This window comes from Pecten maximus, chromosome 3, assembly GCF_902652985.1.
Source record: "Pecten maximus chromosome 3, xPecMax1.1, whole genome shotgun sequence".
Lineage (NCBI taxonomy): Eukaryota > Metazoa > Mollusca > Bivalvia > Pectinida > Pectinidae > Pecten > Pecten maximus.
Genome location: NC_047017.1, coordinates 18,692,466 through 18,717,338, shown reverse-complemented (window position 1 = coordinate 18,717,338; position 24,873 = coordinate 18,692,466). Strand labels below are relative to the sequence as shown.

At 37.6% G+C, this 24,873-nt stretch overlaps 1 protein-coding gene across 1 annotated transcript in view; it reads left to right on the top strand.

Moving 5' to 3' along the window:
* Positions 1–22,670, top strand: part of LOC117322633 (WD repeat-containing protein 81-like) — a 28,523-nt gene extending 5,853 nt beyond the window's left edge. Inside the window, exons 5-16 of the mRNA XM_033877571.1 lie at positions 740–927; positions 2,473–2,594; positions 3,721–3,874; positions 4,553–4,623; positions 9,055–9,235; positions 9,928–10,030; positions 10,369–10,499; positions 10,742–10,803; positions 11,862–12,001; positions 12,147–12,246; positions 20,277–20,377; positions 22,228–22,670. Of these exons, the coding sequence (XP_033733462.1) occupies positions 740–927; positions 2,473–2,594; positions 3,721–3,874; positions 4,553–4,623; positions 9,055–9,235; positions 9,928–10,030; positions 10,369–10,499; positions 10,742–10,803; positions 11,862–12,001; positions 12,147–12,246; positions 20,277–20,377; positions 22,228–22,356 (1,482 nt within the window). The 3' untranslated portion in view covers positions 22,357–22,670. The remainder of the gene's footprint in view (positions 1–739; positions 928–2,472; positions 2,595–3,720; positions 3,875–4,552; positions 4,624–9,054; positions 9,236–9,927; positions 10,031–10,368; positions 10,500–10,741; positions 10,804–11,861; positions 12,002–12,146; positions 12,247–20,276; positions 20,378–22,227) is intronic.
* Positions 22,671–24,873: the final 2,203 nt, after the last annotated feature.

The following is a 24,873-nucleotide window of genomic DNA, read 5'->3' as shown; positions in this document are numbered from 1 at the left end:
TCAATCTAGCCATGTTTGTTTTTGTACAGTGTATCCTTGTCAGTTAAATTGAGATCATTAGGTAATCCATTTTTAAGATTCTGAAATATAGAAATCTCATATTAAGTGGCAATGAAATGTGTTAATGAATTTTGGCCAAGACGGTTTAGTTTAGTGTTGTTTCATGTCCTATTAACATCTATGTTATTGAAGGATAGCCTCCCCTGCATGCAAGATGCATGTGCGTGGTCAATGTGTGTGTTTTTGGAAGGCTGCTGTATATTCGTGCTTACTTTATAGTGTTGCAGGTCCCTACCCATCCCACCCTTTTACATAACATGCATACTGACAATGAGGGAACCAGTCGCCCCACTCTTTATATGCAGAGAGCTAAGCAAGGGCAGAAACTACAATTTTTATAGACTCTGGTATGTCTTGGCCAGGGAACAGAACTTAAAGCCTTCCTCAAAGGGGCGAATGCTCAACTAAAGGCCAGAAGTGAGGCAATGTACATGTGTGCAGTTCCACTTTATTAGAGTTTATCACAGGGGCATGTACCAATGTTCCAGGGTGTTCTAGTATACTCCACCCAAATATAGTATACTAGACTGCCCCAGAAATATTGTAACATGCCCCTGTGGAAATTATGTTTACATACGTAACATTGAGTGTATATATTGTGTATATTTTTCCATTCACAGCATTATTATGATCAGAGATCTTAAGAACACTCATTAAAAGTGTTAACTTATTTTTATAGCTGACAGGATCGGCTGCCGTGAAGTCGAAGAATGTGAACCTACAGTTGGTGGATGAGCATAAACATGTGACAAACAGGGGTGTTGTACAGTTGTTCAATGTGCCCCACCCTCACAGGACCCCAGTCTCCCAAAGGACCGGACACAAGCCTCCGAGGCTGCTGAAGAATATGCTGCCGTCTCAGGTTAGGTGGATTATAGATATACTGACTGTAGTAGTGGTGATATAATTCTGTAATATCTTTTTTTTTGTCAGCTGTGTATATACTGGTGCAGTTGTATAATTGTGTAGTGTTACACACTCATGCTGCATTGTAAGATGAGAATTATTGGCCTTAAACTTTAACATAGATGTTTATCCAGGCCTATTTCACTATCCATAAAGGGTATACCATAGTATTTCCCACAGGCTGTTTTTCCCTATAAATAAAAAAAAACAATGCAAAAAAAAAAAAGAACACTCCCTGTATTTTCAATACATATCGTGTATTGCTTAACTTATCGAAATGCATATCTTATTGTTTCATCATTTCTAATACCCAGGCCTATAAAATATAAGTTTGTTTTAAACACATAAATGCAAATTTTGAACTACTTAAGTATAAAAGATGGTTTAAAGTATGAATGTTAATGACATGTACCTAAGTAGACGTTGATTTGAAAAAATTTAAAATGTTTGACTTTTTAAGTAAAGGTTTGATTGAAATAAGAAATGTTTAACTTCTTTTAGAAGTAGGTTTGCAACTTTTCAGATGGTTAAAACTGTACAATGTACGATGTACATCGGAACAGTCTAAACCATTACATTCATCAGGACTGTGAAAACCATTATGTCCGGTTGGTTTGACACATTTAAGTGGAAATGTTTAGTCATGTTGATATCAGTTTAATTTGTATTCTTGCTTTATTTCAAATATCTCCTTTTACATCTGACTAACGCCTCCTACAGTACTTTCAGTACTTTGATTATAATTTGTATTTTAAGATTAATTTTAATTTTTTAAAGTTGATTGTCTCATTTGTAAGTACCTGGTATAGTATATGACCTATGTTACAGTATATTCATGTCTCATTAGTAAGTACCTGGTATCTACATGTCTCATTTGTAAGTACCTGGTACAGTATATTGCCTATGTTACCGTGTCTACATATCTCATTAGTAAGTACCTGGTACAGTATATTGCCTATGTTACCGTGTCTACATATCTCATTAGTAAGTACCTGGTATAGTATATTGCCTGTGTTACAGTATCTACATATCTCATTAGTAAGTACCTGGTATAGTGTATTGCCTATATTACAGTATCTACAGATCTCATTAGTAAGTACCAGGTATAGTATATGGCCTATGTTACAGTATATACATGTCTCATTAGTATGTACCTGGTATAGTATATGGCCTATTTTACAGTATCTACATATCTCATTAGTAAGTACCAGGTATAGTATATGACCTATGTTACAGTATATACATGTCTCATTAGTATGTACCTGGTATAGTATATGGCCTATTTTACAGTATCTACATATCTCATTAGTAAGTACCAGGTATAGTATATGACCTATGTTACAGTATCTACATATCTCATTAGTAAGTACCTGGTATAGTGTATTGCCTTTGTTACAGTATCTACATATCTCATTAGTAAGTACCTGGTATAGTGTATGGCCTATGTTACAGTATCTACATATCTCATTAGTAAGTACCTGGTACAGTATATGGCCTTTTTTACAGTATCTACATGGAGCATTGCTTACCTAATGACGACATGATCAGACAGCTCTGTTCCCAGTATGATGGGGAACTCAGTCCCACCCAGAGTAGCGACTCGGAACCACCATCCCCTGTACATGAAGGTAGGCCAAATCATACAAGTATTGTCCTTTAACAGGGATTTTCTGTGATTCTGTCAAGAAATCTTGTTTCAGACAAAATATTCTTATTCTTTTACATTATACAGTTATCAAATGGGTATGAGGGTGACAGTAATTTTGTCAGCCCCGAAGCAACAACTGTTGCACGAGGGCTTTAGCCCGAGGGCAACAGTTGTTGATGAGTGAATGACAAAATTGAATGACAAAATTACTTTTGCCCGAATTACCCCATTTGATAACTGTTTTATTATACCTCTACATTTTCTCTATATAAAAGTAGTTATTCGCTATCGAAGATCATTTACAGCATCATCATCCAGAAAGAAATGTTAGGCTACCGTTTGCAACAAACAAACAATTTGTGTCAATTAAGCGCTTGCATGTCGTTGTGTCTTTCAAACGTTCTGACAACGTTACAGCAGGGGTGTGACAGTTCGCCGTGTGACAGTTTTTGCCGTGTGACAGTTTTTTCGAACTGTCACACGGTGTGAAAGTCCTGGAAACACATGCGCAATCCTCTCGAGGCTGATAGTCAAATTATCACATTACTTTTATATAGAGAAAACAATGTAAAGGTATAATAAAATTGTATGGAAATTGAAAAAAAAAAACCAATATAAACAATTATTAGATGTATTTTCAAATTCTTCGATTTCACCAAATTACCTGCCTTGCTGGTTATATGTCAGAAAAATAGTTTGATATGATATATCATATTAATTATGATGTCACATGGCGCCAAATATCACGTAAAGGTGAGAGACAAGATAGAGAAACCTAGCACTGGTATCGTGTGAGATTTCGCTAACAGAAATGCTGCTTCTTCATGTAACAGTTATATGAACTTATCAGTCTTTATTGTCTGGATGGAAGCACACGAAACAATATAACTACGTATTCATTTGATATTATCCAGATAATTTCTTAATAAATATATGTGGAAGAATTATTTGGTATTAACTTGAGACTTAAATACCCTGATGTCATAGAATTTTCTTAATTAATCAAAGTAATTAACAAGAAGAATGTAATCAGTAATCAATGGTAGGTATTACCATTAGAATCATAACATTTTCAGTAAGTGTGGGCCTCTGTCTCCCATGTTTAGCCACACCTGTCCTGGGAATCGGGAGTAACGTAGCGTTGCTAGGCAACAGGATCCAGCTCACCTCCAGTACAGCACAGGGGTCAGACGCATTCAAGGTCGGACCTATACACAGGAACTCTCGCATACTCAGGGTGGATCCGGATGAAACCAGAATGTAATTGTTTTCACATATTGTCCTTTGATATTTAAAATGAATTGGCTTGTGTTGAATTCATGTCTTACATTTAATTGCTATTTACTTATATTGTGTCAGTGGAATTTGTCTTATTGTTCTAGGATCAAATTTGTACATGATAGTAAATTGTAATATGTACATGTACTATTTATAAGTAGAATGTCAATAATTCAATATTTAATATTTCTGTTCCATTTGTCTAAATTATTTTGATCTAAACATTTCACGAAATAAAACATCCATAATACTATGATTTCATTCTAATCGAAACAGTAAGATTGTGGTATTTCATTGAAATTTTGACTATTCAAGTAGAAATGTAGAATAAATTCCTTGTACTCCAGGTAAAAGGGGGGACTATGAGCAATGTTAACTCTGACCTCTCCTGGCATCAAATGCATGTACCTCCAAGTTTAAATGGTGAACCATATTTTCCGTCAGTCTGTCAAATTTGACCATTTTAGATGATTATAGGGCATCGTGTTATGATATTTAAACTAGCATACAGGGGTGGAAGGGTTTGTTCAAATGAATATGTCTTGACCAACCTTTCAAAGTCACAAAAATCAAATATGTTAAAAAAATTTTTTTTATATATTGTATGTAAGATATAGTTGAGTAACAAAATTACAAGAGAAGACATTTATATTTCTACAGTGAACAGAAGGAGCATCAGAAGCGGCGACATCTGAGGGGGAACTGGCTCGCTTACTGGGAACATGAACTTGGTATGTAGATACACTGGAAATTGAGGAAGAGTTTGGAACTAGACTGGTAAAGGGGACGAACTGACAAGTTAAAACTTCAGGTTGGGGACTGGGTAGAGTACAACGGGTTAGAGGTGAGGTGGGGGTCTGGGTAAAATACATCAGGTTAGTGGTGAGGTGGGGACTGGGTACAATACTTCAGGTTAGTGGTGAGGTGGGGGACTGTGTACAATACATCAGGTTAGTGGTGAGGTGGGGACTGGGTGCAATACATCAGGTTAGTGGTGAGGTGGGGACTGGGTACAATACATCAGGTTAGTGGTGAGGTGGGGACTGGGTACAATACATCAGGTTAGTGGTGAGGTGGGGACTGGGTACAATACATCAGGTTAGTGGGGAGGTGGGGGACTGGGTACAATACATCAGGTTAGTGGTGAGGTGGGGACTGGGTACAATACTTCAGGTTAGTGGTGAGGTGGGGACTGGGTACAACACATCAGGTTAGTGGTGAGGTGGGGACTGGGTACAATACATCTGGTTAGTGGTGAGGTGGGGGACTGGGTACAATACATCGGGTTAGTGGTGAGGTGGGGACTGGGTACAATACATCAGGTTAGTGGTGAGGTGGGGACTGGGTACAATACATCAGGTTAGTGGTGAGGTGGGGACTGGGTACAATACTTCAGGTTAGTGGTGAGTTGGGGACTGGGTACAATGCATTAGGTTAGTGGTGAGGTGGGGACTGGGTACAATACATCAGGTTAGTGGTGAGGTGGGGACTGGGTACAATACATCAGGTTAGTGGTGAGGTGGGGACTGGGTACAATACATCTGGTTAGTGGTGAGGTGGGGGACTGGGTACAATACATCTGGTTAGTGGTGAGGTGGGGACTGGGTACAATACATCAGGTTAGTGGTGAGGTGGAGACTGGGTACAATACATCTGGTTAGTGGTGAGGTGGGGGACTGGGTACAATACATCTGGTTAGTGGTGAGGTGGGGACTGGGTACAATACATCTGGTTAGTGGTGAGGTGGGGACTGGGTACAATACATCAGGTTAGTGGTGAGGTGGGGACTGGGTACAATACATCAGGTTAGTGGTGAGTTGGTGGACTGGGTACAATACATCAGGTTAGTGGTGAGGTGGGGACTGGGTACAATACATCAGGTTAGTGGTGAGGTGGGGGACTGGGTACAATACATCAGGTTAGTGGTGAGGTGGGGACTGGGTACAATACTTCAGGTTAGTGGTGAGGTGGGGACTGGGTACAATACTTCAGGTTAGTGGTGAGGTGGGGGACTGGGTACAATACATCAGGTTAGTGGTGAGGTGGGGGACTGGGTACAATACATCAGGTTAGTGGTGAGGTGGGGACTGGGTACAATACTTCAGGTTAGTGGTGAGGTGGGGACTGGGTACAATACTTCAGGTTAGTGGTGAGGTGGGGGACTGGGTACAATACATCAGGTTAGTGGTGAGGTGGGGACTGGGTACAATACTTCAGGTTAGTGGTGAGGTGGGTACTGGGTACAATACATCAGGTTAGTGGTGAGGTGGGGACTGGGTAAAATACTTCGGGTTAATGGTGAGGTGGGGACTGGGTACAATACATCAGGTTAGTGGTGAGGTGGGGACTGGGTAAAATACTTCGGGTTAATGGTGAGGTGGGGACTGGGTACAATACATCAGGTTAGTGGTGAGGTGGGGACTGGGTACAATACTTCAGGTTAGTGGTGAGGTGGGGACTGGGTACAATACATCGGGTTAGTGGTGAGGTGGGGACTGGGTACAATACATCGGGTTAGTGGTGAGGTGGGGGACTGGGTACAATACATCAGGTTAGTGGTGAGGTGGGGACTGGGTACAATACTTCAGGTTAGTGGTGAGGTGGGGACTGGGTACAATACTTTGGGTTAGTGGTGAGGTGGGGACTGGGTACAATACATCAGGTTAGTGGTGAGGTGGGGACTGGGTACAATACATCAGGTTAGTGGTGAGGTGGGGACTGGGTACAATACATCAGGTTAGTGGTGAGGTGGGGACTGGGTACAATACATCAGGTTAGTGGTGAGGTGGGGGACTGGGTACAATACTTCAGGTTAGTGGTGAGGTGGGGACTGGGTACAATACATCAGGTTAGTGGTGAGGTGGGGACTGGGTACAATACTTCAGGTTAGTGGTGAGGTGGTGACTGGGTACAATACTTCAGGTTAGTGGTGAGGTGGGTACTGGGTACAATACATCAGGTTAGTGGTGAGGTGGGGACTGGGTAAAATACTTCGGGTTAATGGTGAGGTGGGGACTGGGTACAATACATCAGGTTAGTGGTGAGGTGGGGACTGGGTAAAATACTTCGGGTTAATGGTGAGGTGGGGACTGGGTACAATACATCAGGTTAGTGGTGAGGTGGGGACTGGGTACAATACTTCAGGTTAGTGGTGAGGTGGGGACTGGGTACAATACATCGGGTTAGTGGTGAGGTGGGGACTGGGTACAATACATCGGGTTAGTGGTGAGGTGGGGGACTGGGTACAATACATCAGGTTAGTGGTGAGGTGGGGACTGGGTACAATACTTCAGGTTAGTGGTGAGGTGGGGACTGGGTACAATACTTTGGGTTAGTGGTGAGGTGGTGACTGGGTACAATACATCAGGTTAGTGGTGAGGTGGGGACTGAGTACAATACATCAGGTTAGTGGTGAGGTGGGGACTGGGTACAATACTTCAGGTTAGTGGTGAGGTGGGGACTGGGTACAATACATCAGGTTAGTGGTGAGGTGGGGGACTGGGTACAATACTTCAGGTTAGTGGTGAGGTGGGGACTGGGTACAATACATCAGGTTAGTGGTGAGGTGGGGACTGGGTACAATACTTCAGGTTAGTGGTGAGGTGGTGACTGGGTACAGTACATCAGGTTAGTGGTGAGGTGGGGACTGGGTACAATACTTTGGGTTAGTGGTGAGGTGGGGACTGGGTACAATACATCAGGTTAGTGGTGAGGTGGGGACTGGGTACAATACTTCAGGTTAGTGGTGAGGTGGTGAGTGGGTACAGTACATCAGGTTAGTGGTGAGGTGGGGACTGGGTACAATACATCAGGTTAGTGGTGAGGTGGGGACTGGGTACAATACATCAGGTTAGTGGTGAGGTGGGGACTGGGTACAATACATCAGGTTAGTGGTGAGGTGGGGACTGGGTACAATACATCAGGTTAGTGGTGAGGTGGGGACTGGGTACAATACATCAGGTTAGTGGTGAGGTGGGGACTGGGTACAATACATCAGGTTAGTGGTGAGGTGGGTACTGGGTACAATACTTCAGGTTAGTGGTGAGGTGGGGGACTGGGTACAATACATCAGGTTAGTGGTGAGGTGGGGACTGGGTACAATACATCAGGTTAGTGGTGAGGTGGGGACTGGGTACAATACATCAGGTTAGTGGTGAGGTGGGGACTGGGTACAATACATCAGGTTAGTGGTGAGGTGGGGACTGGGTACAATACATCAGGTTAGTGGTGAGGTGGGGACTGGGTACAATACATCAGGTTAGTGGTGAGGTGGGTACTGGGTACAATACTTCAGGTTAGTGGTGAGGTGGGGGACTGGGTACAATACATCAGGTTAGTGGTGAGGTGGGGACTGGGTACAATACATCAGGTTAGTGGTGAGGTGGGGGACTGGGTACAATACATCAGGTTAGTGGTGAGGTGGGGACTGGGTACAATACATCAGGTTAGTGGTGAGGTGGGGACTGGGTACAATACATCAGGTTAGTGGTGAGGTGGGGACTGGGTACAATACAGCAGGTTAGTGTTGAGGTGGGGGACTGAGGAGTGTCGGATAAATGGATGAGGGGGCTGGTGTTGGATGGGTTTAAGTTTGACAGACTGCCTTCAGTTACTGAATGCTGAGTGTGTAGTAATTTCTTGTTGTATATTTCTGCACTTGAGATGTTCTCAGTGTTCCCGTACTGATGTTGATGTCCCTGCCCTGCAGGTAGAGCATATACATTGTACCTGCTGCCCCCATTGCATGATCTTAAGATGTGACTAAATTGGGGATCTTATGTCATCTCTTTTTTCTTAACAATTTCCTCTTCCTAATGTCTCCCTTGACAATACCTCACTTTTGGCCTTTAGTTGAGCATTCTTCCCTGTGAGGAAGGCTTTGGGTTCTGTCCCCTAGCCGAGACATACCAGAGGCTTTAAAAATGGTAGTTGCTACTCCTGCTTAGCGCTCAGAATTTTGGTAGTGGGACGACTGGTTTGCCTTCCAAAACACATATAGGCACTCACACACAACACACATACATGTCACTCGCACTGGAGGCTGTCCTTAAATGACCTTAGCTGTTGATAGAAAACCAAACCAAAGTGTTGATGTCCAGCATTTAAGAAATTGAAGAAAAGACATTTTGTGGTAAAACCTCGTGACATGTTTATGTTTGCAGGTCTGAGTGAGAGGGACACTATGTTCAACTTTAAACAGATCAAGCTACAAACATTTGAAGGCCACAGTAGTAGTATCCGGTCACTGACCGTACTGGACAATGAAAACTCCTTCATCACTGCCAGCAAGGACAAAACGGTCAAGCTCTGGTCCATCAAGAGCTATGGGGATGGTGCCCACAAGTATGTGAAGAAAGGCTTATTGTTTTTATGGTTATCAGCTGTGGTAGAACATATATAGAGAATACAGGGTCAGTGTCTCGCCAAAGCTCACCACTTTTCCCTTTCCTTACTCTCGCAAAATATACAGCTTATATTTTAAGACACTGACCATGTATTCTATTTATCATGCAACAATCATCAAAAATAAGCATTTTTAAATGAAACAGTATCAGCATTGTCCCAAATACAATGTATGTTTGCCTTTTAAATGTTGTTTCACTTGGAAGTAGGTCAGTTGACGCACGTGCTAAGATTCTAAAATACAGTTTTTTTCCTGTCACTGTCGTAACAGCAAAAATATAAATGGTGTGTGTAATTCCAACAATGCGGTGCCAGTTGCAGGATAATATGATATACATGTACATATGGGTGGGGGTTGGTTCATACCAGAACCAGAAATTACTTCAGTTTTCTTGGCTGATATTCACAGGTTGGTTACTTTTTCCAACTAATATAAAGTCTACACTATGCAACTTCAATGGCAAATTTTGGAATTGCTTTCAATTTTTGGATCACCCAGACATTTAAGAGTGTATATTTATTAATATATTGATGTGACAATATTGTTTGATGAATTGTTATTTTAAAGTTTCCAATGTCATTCAACATAACATATTTTCTTTAACTCATAAAATTATACATATTTGTTTCAGAAGCAAATGCCAGTGGACCTATCAACATCATAAGAAGTCTGTGTTTTCTGTAGCCTACCTCGAGTCTGTGAGACTTGTAGCCTCCTGTGATAGTACTGTCCATGTAAGTCAAGTATTTCTTACGTAAAAAAAACTTTTGAATGATTTTTTTTTAGCTTTTTGAGGTTACTCTATAGCTACATATACATGTAGATAGATGGGTGTTTAAAATTTCATTGTTCAAACACGTTCAGTCAAACCACATTATTTCAAAGTCATTGGGGCCAGGAAAAAACTTCCAGAGGAAACGGGAGTTTTTGAGTTATCAGGGTTTGAGATAACAAGATTTAATTGTGTTTATTCTTTTGAGTTGATAAATGTGTGAAAATTTTACAATAACTGGAATGCAGGATATCAGTATTTTATTGGTTCATTATCTAATGTTTGCTGTGATTGATTTAGATCTGGGACCCGTTTACGGGAGATATAGTCCGGCGCCTTGAATCATCCCGGTACAGCCCTGTGACTGCGCTAATTCCTTGTCCCTCGCCAAGCACAATGATCATCACTGCCACGAATGACTCCACTCTTAGGTAATCATGTGATCACTCTCCTGACAACAGTAGCCGGTGAAATATTTGCCACAAATGACTCCACTTTTCAGTAATCATGTGGTCGCTCTCCTGATAACAGTGGCCGGTGAAACATTAGTAGCGAGATATCATTTGTAAAAGAAACAGTAAATTATCATTGTAAATATTAGTAACAATATGGTACATGTATCAGGGGTTTAGAAAACTTGTTTTAATACATTTATTGATTTGTGTTTGTTTAGGTTCCTAGACCTGCGAGCAGCCAGTTATGCCCACGAGTACAAGTGTACAACAAGCACTGCAGGTATCTAGACACACAGTCCTTGTGGGAAATATGGTCTTGTACAATGTAACGTAGGTCAAGGTCACAGATTCAGTTCCTTACAACCATAAGATTATGGTTGGTTATTTTTACATTTTATATAAGTTATGTATTTAGTGATCGTGACACAGTCGAAGAGATACTTAAGAAAAGTAAGTGTTACAACATAATAAATAGCGAAGTCAACATTGTTTCATTTATGTGTTGGGCAGGTCTGACTTACAGTGTTCAATATCTTTTCTCTGTTTGATATAGGCTGTTTAACTGTGTGATATTCAGCAGTATAAATCTGATTCTGTGGGGGAATGTGTATCATCTTGTGACAGTAAGATAGAACAATCAAAGTCAATGTTTGCTTTGTTGTTAGCTCACCTTTTCATCACTCTGTTGTCAACTTTTTCCTTTAAACGACTTATCTCTAAAATCAAAGTTTTCGATAAGAAATGACCTTAACCCATATTCAAGGTCACACGTCAAATTAGTTAAAACAATATCTTCTCAAAAACAAAAAGGCCTAGAATCATGATATTTGGCTTGTTGGTTCCATTGATGGAGCCTGACAAATATTCTGAAAAGAAATTATCTTTACTCATATTCAAGGTCACAGGGGTCAATCTTTTTTCAGACAATCAAACAACTTTTCTGATTAACTAAAAGGCCTAGAGTCAAAATATTTGTCTGGTATGTTCGAATGCATAGAGACCAGCAACATCTGCGAAAAAGGAATGACCTTGACCCATATTCAAGGTCATAGGTCTCAACTTCAAAACACACAAATAAACTCTTCTGCTTCAAAACACACAAATAAACTCTTCTGCTCTCCTAAAAGTCCTTAATCCTTATTCACAGTCACATGGGGTCAAATTAGTTAACACACAAAATGGTTCTTTTGATTATCTGAAAGGCAGAGCATTAAAGCTAGTCCTGGGAGAGTGATACAGGCCTGTTGGGCCTCTTGTTGATTACTCCAGTTTGTGTGATGGTCAGCAGGACTTCTATGATTCAGTATAAGATAAATGTGATCTGCTTTCATCTGACAGGCTTGATTCGTTGTGTGACGGTCAGTCCGGACAGCCATTGGGTGTCAGTAGGATTCTCCTCAGGAATGTTGTCCATCATAGACCTCCGCACTGGTATAATGATGAAGTCCTGGAAAGGTCACGAAGGCGACATCTTACAGGTCAGTAAATCATTTTATACTCCCTACCCCAACTTACTAATGGGCTGTAATCACTTTTTCTGTGCATCCAAGCGTGCCTCCATCCATCTGTTGTATCTTATGAAATCCCATTGTTCTTCTAATGAAATTCCATTGTTCTCTGTAGATGAAGGCGTACAATAAAACAACCTTCCTCACCTCGTCTTTTGACCAGACCATGAAGATCTGGAACACGGAGGACTCTAAGGACCTTCCCTGTCTCAAGGGTAAGCAAGGACTCTTGGACCATATACACTGCCCTCCTAAGACCCTAGTTTTAATTCTTACTCATTTTTATGGAGGCGTTTACGCCTGCCATATTACAATCACCTACGAGTTGTGACGTCACAATCTCTCACTTTCATTTTCGGTATATTTCCTTTCACAGTTCATTTTGTAGTTTCTTTCGGTTCATATATGATGTAGTTGAACTATATATACATTTATGAAAACTGTCAAGACTACAAATAAAGTGCTATTACATGAAAAAAGGTATATTCAGTATAAATTTCTCTTCGGCGGAAGCCCGGAATTTGAGACCTCTGGTGGTAATTTCTGTAACTAGGGATAATGATTCGCTTATACTATTAGTTCCAAGTATGAGGCACCTCATTGTAGTCCGTCATTCAAAGTAGATGTGCACAGAAATGTATTAACTATGCTGATAATGTTGTGAACATTTCAGGAACTATTTTGAATAAACAATAAGAATAATGTCTTGTAAATATCTACACCTGCATCGATTTTTGCAAATCTATATTGAAAATACTGTTTGAAGGGAGATAACTGCGAGATTCTGACGTTACCTTACAGAGGACACTTGTTTATAACTACTAGGAATAAAGACGACAAGCGCAAACAAATTCCCGATTTTCATAATACCCTCCAGGTTTTGGCTAACAACATTTCTTTTGTTTACAACTTGGTAGTTTGTTCACGAGATTTTATGAGATTTGGTCCGATATTTAGCGATCACGTGTTCCGTCTGTTTACGTGAGCGAGCACTCTGTCAAAATGGAGGCACGTGGACACGGGCTTCACACGAAGCATCAAAGTGTGATGTTTGTCGCTAGAAATTAATATCTATCAACATGAATTAAAGGCAAGTTGCTTACAAAGTTTAAATCTGTTTGAAATAAGCGTTTGTTTATTTAGGACAAAACTGTTTACGATAAGTTGTTCAAGCCTGGCCAGACCACAAAATCACAATATCTACTGCGATTATAGTAGCTATGCTCAGGCAAAGGGGAGGTAACTTTTTTTTGTCACCTTACCTTATACCTAAAACGTCATTCTCAAGCGCCTTTTTATAGCGTTAAATTAGCACATGAAAGCGTATACCTTTCAAACATTCGATTGACCGATGATGCAGATATGATATTGAGGCTATGTTAATGAGAAAAATCTTGGAGAAAATCAATGGCGGTAAGATGAGGTCCAAAATTGAAATCTGTAAATCCGTGTATTTTTCTTTAAACGCTGATTACATGTCAAAAATACTCTTATTTAGTTTAACACATGTTCTATCTATACATACATACCATAAAAGATGTGTGATTATTCTGCTTTTTGTTCGAAATGACCATATGTAAAAAATAAGATGGGGTCCGTTACGACTATGGTAAGCCACAGACCATGTTGACATTATCTACTTTCACTTTCATGCAGGTTTGGTTTTAGCATTTGAAAATGCATAACACTTCAATTTTGTCGATGTATAACTTAATTAAGTTATTAATTTAAAAGATAGTAATGGTACTGCACCAAATGAAACATTTTCATGAAAGAATTTATCTATATAGCATATATAATCCACTAACTTATAGTTGAGTATCGTAACTCACGACAAGTTACGTAAGCGATCGTTCCGACGTGATTGTGACTAATATTGTGCAAGTTTGTTACTGTGAAATTGAAACTAGTGAAAGTAAAATCGGGACTGATATTGACTTGGCATGTTCCTAAAAATCTCAATGATTATTTCCAAGTGTTGTTAAGAATACATTTTCATGTGATTTCAATATATTTGACAGTCGTCTTAATTCTAACAATGTCAAAGATAGATACGGTCACAGACACAGGCCCTGGTTATAATTTGATGCTTTTCATACAGATATTTAAATGTTACTTCTTATTTTTCTAGTTTGCATGTTTTAGACAGGTGTGTGTATTTTCTTTGGCGAAGAAAGCAAAATTGTAGATAATTGCAAAGGGAGATAATTTGCTTGTTTTTTTAAAAATTGTGGCATCTTTGCGCAGAGATAAAAAAATTGTTTATGTTTTAGACGCCAAATTTGCTTTCATATGATAAAATACATATAGTTTTATATTGTGGTTTATGTAAATATTGCCGAAATCACTTTGAAATTTATTTTTTTTCATACTGACGCATTTTTTGAAAAATGGTTGACAAAGCTGACAAGAATTACCAAATTTCCGAAATTAAAAAAAATCATTAAAAATCCAAAAATCCACACATCTTCATTCTGTTTTTTTTATTGGCATGCCTAAGAGATGCTTCATGCATAAACATACAGGTTGCAAGTATATTGATAAAAAATAAAAATGCCTGAGCATAGCTAATTATAGTCCGAATTTTCTGACGATCTTGCTAAATACTATATGCAGACTTTAATCAGCTTTAAGGCGATATCAACACCAGAACCCTTCGGATTACTGCGATAACTGATCGAAGTCCCTGTGTTTCAAATCTATGAATCGGTAGACCTAGAGTGATCTACGTGATGGCGTGATGGAATTCGATCGTTTATTTTTTAAAACTAAGACAACTGGCACATATCTGTCGTGGTGGTCATTTGTGCTGTACCTTCCCCGACAGAGACAATATACATAATCTGGGTTTTTGTGATAAGGTTTAATGCAGTAGCTACTCGCACTCGTAATATATATGAAAATGCTAAATTATTATTGAACCAGCTTGTCTTATTTATATATTATTCAGCTCACGATTCAACCTTTTCAAATGTTTTCATGTAATATATATACATGTATACATTTGTATGCACCAAGCTGTGGAATGTTTGTATTACATAGAATATTTAAACAATACAAAGTAATTGTAGATTAACAAAATGTATACCAATTGCATTTTAACCTATTAGTACAACTTTTTGTTGTTTTCATGTAATATAACTTTTTGTTGTTTTCATGTAAAATGATAAATACATGTATATCTATTGGCAATCGATATATCAAATCCATATAATATAAGACTTTATCAAATATCAATATTCCTCATAACTTTCAAAATAAATCTGTATTTGCTTTTGAAATTTAATTAAAAATGTTTGATTTTCATGTCATGAACAAATCCCTTAAAATGCTCATCAATCTCCTTATTGGTCTCCAGAAAGTGTGAAAATAAATGAAACTTTTTTGTCAATAATTCTATTTATTATGAATTCATGTATAACCATTTAGGTTTTTTCCAATGTTGACCTTTAAAACTATATATATATATACAAGCAACAATCTGTGGGATGTCAAATATGGAAGGCTATAGCTGTTTCAGGATAAATTGCCAAAAATGCTTATAAGTACTGTTTCTTATCACGGATCACATATATTGGGTTTTTGACTATTATGTGTTATTGCTACTTAAGTGTGAATTTTTTCGGCTTAAGTGATAATGTATTTCTTTGTATTTATGTGCAACAGACATCGCGAGAGTTTAATTCTCCTACATATAATATTGACTCCTACAAAAAGAAGTTGAGTGATCATGAGTGGTTGACTATGAGAGGCATTTTATCAAATCTCATATTGACCATACTGATTGCTCATGATCATATTTCATCCGGCCTAGTAAACTCTAGAAAAAAACATCTTAATTTATGAAAGTAGCTAACTCCTTTAATGTATGTGTAAAAATTAAGTATATATATATATCGTACAAAACATCAAACTTCTAATATGGTAGATATGAAACATACATTTAGGCTGACTGCCTGATAATATAATACAATTTGTAGAGTTTACAATCCTTTGACATTCAGCTCATAATATACACCATTATAATTTGATATGTCGTCATGCGTCAGTCTTCTTCTTAAGACCAAGATATCACAGAATGGTGTACAAAAGGTTCTAAAGCTGTTTTATCAAAATTGTTAATTTCATGGCCCCCTATGTGTCGCATTCTCCCTGGGGAGAGGATACATTTTACTATAGTTTATATAGGAAACTCATCACACATATTTTAGCATAATTTGTTTCATTTTCATTGGAAATTGGTTAGCACGTGGTTAGGGCAAACTTTTCTCAATGATATATTGTCAGAGAATGTCAAGGCCAACGACTTGTTATGGGTTCGAATGTGCATATTTTATTGTCATCAGATACAAATATGGCAGAAAGATATGGCACTTGGAAAAGAATCATAAAGCTATTTTCTCCAGCCAAAATTAAAAAATAATCCAAAATTGCAGAATAAAGGTTTCTGCTCTTTTATCTATAATATACACATGAAGGCTTGATGTTTGGCGCATCGATAACGTATGGCTGGCTACAAATGTTATACTTATATTTGACCTTGACCTTCATTCAAGGTCACCGGGGTCAAATGATGAAGAAAATTTAAAGTTCTTTCAAAATTATTAATTTGGGTCACATTTTTAAGAATCCGCCCCTTTAAAGGTGTGTGCAATGTATCAAGGTCAAATAATCAAAATGACGCAGATATGGCACTTTTAAAAAGAAATTCCTACCAAAATGAAAAAATGACCCAAAACTGCACATACACATGAAGGCTGGATATTTGGCAAACAGATACATGTAACATGTGTAACTGGCTACACATATTGAGTTTATCTCTCTGACCTTGACCTTCATTCACATTTTAAAGAACCGGCTCTTATGAAAGTGTGTGTGAAGTTTCAAGGGCAAATTATTAAAAATGATGCAGACATGCCCTTTAAAGAATGTTTTCTTGCCAAAATCAAAAATTATCCATAAATTGCAATTCAGTTGTTGGCTCAAAAGGGGTCAATTTGGCTCAATTGACATAAATAACTTCTTCTCTGAAACTAAGCAATCGATATAGCTCATACTTGACTGGTAGCATCCTTTTGGGTAGAGATTCAAAATTGTAAAAATGGTGGGGTTGACCCCCGGGGGGCAGGGTCAAAAGGGGTCAATTGGTTTCTCTGAAACTAAGTTATGGATATAACTCACATTGGTGTGGTAGCAATCCCTATGGGGTTGTACCCAAAGTCAATTTCATTTCATGGATTAATTGCACAATTTGGTATAAAACCTACATTTGTATGGTAGCTTGGTTATGGGGTGGGTATTCAAAATTGTACGAATGTTGGGGTTAACCTCCTGGGGCTGAAGGATGGGACCAAAATAGGTCAATTTCGCTAATTTCGACATTTTTAGAATAACAATAAACCAATGTACCCATATAAAATGCTTATGATATATTGACATAGAAATACCAGCAACAAATAAATTTAAGCATCATTCTTGTTTCATATCTCATAAAACGAGGTGAGTGATACAGGCCCTCTGGGCCTCTTGTTTTATCTGTGAAACCATTCGGATCTCAACTCCATAATCTTGCTGGACACCAAGAGATGAACACAATCCTGATGTAAAAATAGGCCCAGGGTTCTTTCCCCACCCCAAGGGACTTATACAATCATATTGAATTGATATCAAATATAAAAAAGTTTTCTTCAATATTTTGCATGTAAAACGCTGTATATTTATATACAGTACCTATAGCTACTAGGCTATTATCTACATCTTGGTGGTAAATTAAAAAGCAACAAATCACAAATCACAGTTTATTGTTAATATTGACATTGGATCTATTAAAATAGATGGAATTGATATCTAATTTTGAAATAATTGTCCTTAAAAATGAGGTCTTTGTTAAAAAAAAAGTGTAATAACTTTTAAAAGCTGTCAATCTAATTTTGATATTATTCTAAGATCAAAATAGAAAGGAATAAACAATTTTGTTTACAAGATATTGAAAGATATTGAAAGACATTGCACACTTTCAACAAAAAAAGTAGCAGACACTCCCTGTATTTTTAGCCCACCATCATCAGATGGTGGGCTATTCAAATCGCCCTGCGTCCGTGGTCCGTCGTCCGTCCGGCCGTCCGTCCGTCCGTCCCTCCGTCCGTAAACAATTCTTGTTATCGCTATTTCTCAGAAAGTACTGAATGGATCTTTCTGAAATTTCAGATGTAGGTTCTCCTTGGTGCCTAGTTATGCATATTGTATTTTGAGACCAATCGGAAAGTAACATGGCCGACAGGCAGCCATCTTGGATTTTGACAATTGAAGTTTGTTATCGCTATTTCTGAGAAAGTACAGAAGGGATCTTTCTCAAATTTCATATGAAGGTTCCCCTTGGTGCCTAGTTATGCATATTGCGTTTTGAGACCAATCGGTAAACAACATGGCCGACGGGCAGCCATCTTGGATTTTGACAATTGAAGTTTGTTATCGCTATTTCTGAGAAAGTACTGAAGGGATCTTTCTGAAATTTCATATGAAGGTTCCCCTTGGTGCCTAGTTATGCATATTGCGTTTTGAGACTAATCCGAAAACAACATGGCCGATAGGCAGCCATCTTGGATTTTGACAATTGAAGTTTGTTATCACTATTTCTGAGAAAGTACTGAATGGATCTTTCTGAAATTGCAGATGTAGGTTTTCCTTGGTGCCTAGTTATGCATATTGCGTTTTGAGACCAATCCGAAAACAACATGGCCGACAGGCAGCCATCTTGGATTTTGACAATTGAAGTTTGTTATCGCTATTTCTGAGAATGTACTGGATGGATCTTTCTGAAATTGCAGATGTAGGTTTCCCTTGGTGCCTAGTTATGCATATTGCGTTTTGAGACCAATCTGAAAACAACATGGCCGACAGGCAGCCATCTTGGATTTTGACAATTGAAGTTTGTTATCACTATTTCTGAGAAAGTATTAAAGGGATCTTTCTCAAATTTCATATGTAAATTTCCCTTGGCGCCTAGTTATGCATATTGCATTTTGAGACCAATCTGAAAATAACATGGCTGACAGGCAGCCATCTTGGATTTTGACAATTGAAGTTTGTTATCGCTATTTCTGAGAAAGTACTGAAGGGATCTTTCTCAAATTTCATATGGAGGTTCCCCTTGGTGCCTCGTTATGCTTATTGCATTTTGAGATCCATTGGAAAACAATATGGCCGACAGACCGCCATCTTGGATTTTGACAATTGAAGTTTGTTATCTCTATTTCTCAAAGTACTGAATGGATCTTTCTCAAATTTCATAAGTAGGTTCCCCTTGGTCCCTTGTATTGCATTTTTGGACCAGTCTGTCCTGAAAACAACCTGGCAAACAAACAGCCATTATCGTTAAATCTCAAATTTCTTATATAGCTAGGATTCCCTTGTTTGAAAAGTACTGGAGGGATGTCTCAATTTGCACAGATTAGTAAAATGAAGGGAAAAGTAGAGAAAAGATCAATCTGACATGGAACCTATGAAGATCATTCAATGGTGGGCGCCAAGATCCCTCTGGGATCTCTTGTCAATACATATCGTGTATTGCTATAACTTATTGAAATGCATATCTTATTGTTTCGACGTTTCTAATACCCAGGCCTATAAAATATAAGTTTGTTTTAAACACATAAATGCAAATTTTGAACTACTTAAGTATAAAAGATGGTTTAAAGTATGAATGTTAATGACATGTACCTAAGTAGACGTTGATTTGAAAAAAAAATAAAATGTTTGACTTTTTAAGTAAAGGTTTGATTGAAATAAGAAATGTTTAACTACTTTTAAAAGTAGGTTTGCAACTTTTAAGATGGTTAAAACCATTATGTATATCGGAACAGTCTAAACCATTACATTCATCAGGACTGTGAAAACCATTATGTCCGGTTGGTTTGACACATTTAAGTGGAAATGTTTAGTCATGTTGGTATCAGTTTAATTTGTATTCTTGCTTTATTTCAAATATCTCCTTTTACATCTGACTAACGCCTCCTACAGTACTTTCAGTACTTTGATTTCTAAATCAGCGATTTTAAAAAATGTGTTTAAAAGTCTAATTTTTAAGTACCAAATTGAATATTTTCAGAATAAATTGTTGGCAGTATAAAGAAGGGTTCCTGTACACTCTTGTTTCAGAGGGTATATATCACCTCTATTAAAGCCATGTGTAATCTGTCTACAAGGTGTGTTTAGGACATATGTATGGAACTTGTTTTTATTGCAGGTCAAAGTGAACCAGTCCATTGCATGTCTCTCTACAAAAACCAGATAATCTCAGGGACCACTGGTAATAAAATAGGAGTCCACGCTTCTATAGAGAACCAGGTAAGGCTCTATAGAGTAGATACTGTTACTCTTCTATAGAGAACCAGGTAAGACTCTATAGAGTAGATACTGTTACTCTTCTGTAGAGAACCAGGTAAGACTCTATAGAGTAGATACTGTTACTCTTCTATAGAGAACCAGGTAAGGCTCTAAAGAGTAGGTACTGTTACTCTTCTATAGAGAACCAGGTAAGACTCTTCTATAGAGTAGATACTGTTACTCTTCTATAGAGAACCAGGTAAGACTATAGGGAAGATACTGTTACTCTTCTATAGAGAACCGGGTAAGACTCTATAGAGTAGATACTGTTACTCTTCTATAGAGAACCAGGTAAGACTTTTCTATAGAGAACCAGGTAAGACTGTATAGTGTAGATAATGTTACTCTTCTATAGAGAACCAGATAAGACTATAGAATAGATACTTTTAGTCTTCTATAGAGAACCAGGTAAGACTCTATAGATACTGTTACTCTTCTATAGAGAACCAGGTAAGACTCTATAGATACTGTTACTCTTCTATAGAGAACCAGGTAAGACTCTATAGAGTAGATACTGTTACTCTTCTATAGAGAACCAGGTAAGACTCTATAGAGTAGATACTGTTACTCTTCTATAGAGAACCGGGTAAGACTCTATAGAGTAGATACTGTTACTCTTCTATAGAGAACCGGGTAAGACTCTATAGAGTAGATACTGTTACTCTTCTATAGAGAACCAGGTAAGACTCTATAGAGTAGATACTGTTACTCTTCTATAGAGAACCAGGTAAGACTCTATAGATTAGATACTGTTACTCTTCTATAGAGAACCAGGTAAGACTCTTCCATAGAGAACCAGGTAAGACTCTATAGAGTAGATACTGTTACTCTTCTATAGAGAACCGGGTAAGACTCTATAGAGTAGATACTGTTACTCTTCTATAGAGAACCGGGTAAGACTCTATAGAGTAGATACTGTTACTCTTCTATAGAGAACCAGGTAAGACTCTATAGAGTAGATACTGTTACTCTTCTATAGAGAACCAGGTAAGGCTCTATAGAGTAGATAATGTTACTCTTCTATAGAGAACCAGGTAAGACTCTATAGAGTAGATACTGTTACTCTTCTATAGAGAACCAGGTAAGGCTCTATAGAGTAGATAATGTTACTCTTCTATAGAGAACCAGGTAAGACTCTATAGAGTAGATACTGTTACTCTTCTATAGAGAACCAGGTAAGACTCTATAGATACTGTTACTCTTCTATAGAGAACCAGGTAAGACTCTATAGAGTAGATACTGTTACTCTTCTATAGAGAACCAGGTAAGACTCTATAGATTAGATACTGTTACTCTTCTATAGAGAACCAGGTAAGACTCTTCTATAGAGAACCAGATAAGACTCTATAGAGTAGATACTGTTACTCTTCTATAGAGAACCAGGTAAGACTCTATAGATTAGATACTGTTACTCTTCTATAGAGAACCAGGTAAGACTCTATAGATACTGTTACTCTTCTATAGAGAACCAGGTAAGACTATATAGAGTAGATACTGTTACCCTTCTATAGAGAACCAGGTAAGACTCTATAGAGTAGATACTGTTACTCGTGTTCAGTGTCACATTTATCAGCAGTTGACAAGATTATTTTATGTCAAGTTTTAACTCCATTTAGAGCAGACACTGTTACCTGTGTACAACGTTACATCTATCAGTAGACAGAATTATTGTATGTCAGGATTTTAATCTTGAAGAAGAACTTGTATGTCTACATCAATGTGATTATGGTTTTAAAATAAATTGTGATATTAGTTTTATATTTTAGTATCAAATACATCTTTAACCAGTTATCTTTTGTTTGATTTGTCAGGCTTCCTTCACTGTTACTAAACTGAAGGCAGACACTTTTAAAGGCGTCCTGACAAGCATGGCCATTCTACCGATGAACAGGACAGTATTACTTGGGGCAGACAATGGTAGTGTGCGCCTGTTGTGTTGAACAAGACTACATAATGAGGCATTCTTCTGCTTTATTGAACATAAACTTATATTCTGTCTGACAATGGTCGTGTCCATGTCATTTGACATTAACACACTCTTATGGGTTTTTTCAAACATGAGCTGTGTGACTAGGGATTGAAAATGTCTGAAACGTAGATACTCTAATCTATAATTCTTTGTTAATTGACAGTCTGCAGACTCTAACACAGAACTCAATGTGTAGTCTGGAGTCTACAGACTCGAACACACAACTTAATATCTACACACTCTAACACACAACTTAATGTCTACACACTCTAACACACAACTTAATGTCTACACACTCTAACACACAACTTAATGTCTACAGACTCTAACACACAACTTAATGTCTACAGACACTAACACACAACTTAATGTCTACACACTATAACACACAACTTAATGTCTACAGACTCTAACACACAACTTAATATCTACACACTCTAACACACAACTTAATGTCTACAGACTCTTACACACAACTTAATATCTACAGACTCACAACTTAATGTCTACACACTATAACACACAACTTAATGTCTACAGACTCTAACACACAACTTAATATCTACACACTCTAACACACAACTTAATGTCTACAGACTCTTACACACAACTTAATATCTACAGACTCACAACTTAATGTCTACACACTCTAACACACAACTTAATGTCTACACACTCTAACACACAACCTAATGTCTACACACTCTAACACACAACTTAATGTCTACAGACTCTAACACACAACTTAATGTCTACACACTCTGACACACAACTTAATGTCTACATACTCTTACACACAACTTAATGTCTACACACTCTAACACACAACTTAATGTCTACAGACACTAACACACAACTTAATGTCTACACACTATAACACACAACTTAATGTCTACAGACTCTAACACACAACTTAATATCTACACACTCTAACACACAACTTAATGTCTACAGACTCTTACACACAACTTAATATCTACAGACTCACAACTTAATGTCTACACACTATAACACACAACTTAATGTCTACAGACTCTAACACACAACTTAATATCTACACACTCTAACACACAACTTAATGTCTACAGACTCTTACACACAACTTAATATCTACAGACTCACAACTTAATGTCTACACACTCTAACACACAACTTAATGTCTACACACTCTAACACACAACCTAATGTCTACACACTCTAACACACAACTTAATGTCTACAGACTCTAACACACAACTTAATGTCTACACACTCTGACACACAACTTAATGTCTACATACTCTTACACACAACTTAATGTCTACACACTCTAACACACAACTTAATGTATACACACTCTAACACACAACTTAATGTCTACACACTCTAACACACAACTTAATGTCTACACACTCTAACACACAACTTAATGTCTACAAACTCTAACACATAACTTAATGTCTACACACACTAACACACAACTTAATGTCTACAGACTCTAACACACAACTTAATGTCTACAGACTCTAACACACAACTTAATGTCTACAGACTCTAACACACAACTTAATGTCTACATACTCTAACACACAACTTAATGTCTACAGACACTAACACACAACTTAATGTCTACAGACACTAACACACAACTTAATGTCTACAGACTCTAACACACAACTTAATGTCTACAGACTCTAACACACAACTTAATGTCTACAGACACTAACACACAACTTAATGTCTACAGACACTAACACAACTTAATTTCTACAGACTCTAATGTCTGCCATTATAGTATATTACAGAATGGAATGTTAAATTCATTTCTTTATACTCAAATCTATAACAAATTTTAATTTAAAGAGCTCCAATAAATAAATAATAAAACAAACTTCATCATACATCAAATTCTAACCAGTCATTAAGATAAAGAGCTTGAGTTGAGGTTATCATTATTCGATGGAGAACAACATCTTATACTTTTAGAGGTTTTTCTTGTGCCAAAGCAAACATAAGCTTGTAAATAGTCAATATATTTATGTTCAGATTATTTCATAAGAAAGCTTTTTGATTTTTGTATTTATTTTTGCTGTAGAGTATGTATGAGAATGAGAGATGATGGATATTGTGGATCATTGAGTGTATGAAAGGCCAGTTTTTTTATTTGCAATAATACTCATTTAAACTTCCTGAATATCAAAAGTGCAGTCACCAAATTCAAACTTCATTCGTTGACCAAAGATTTTCTTGTGTATTTTGCTTAATGCTTTCTTTCCTTAGGTATGCTAGTTGATATTTACAGCTGATTTAGAATTATTTGTCTAACATATACAGTTTCCAGTGACAAGTTAATGATATGAGCATCAGTCACGAGGATAAAAACCAAATCATCATCCAGTTTAATTAAATTTTTGTATGTTTTTAATCAATCCATGTTTGTGAAATAACATGGAGCATTTTCTCAATTCTGAATCAAAGCTGATTGGTTAAATGACTTAAGAATTTATAA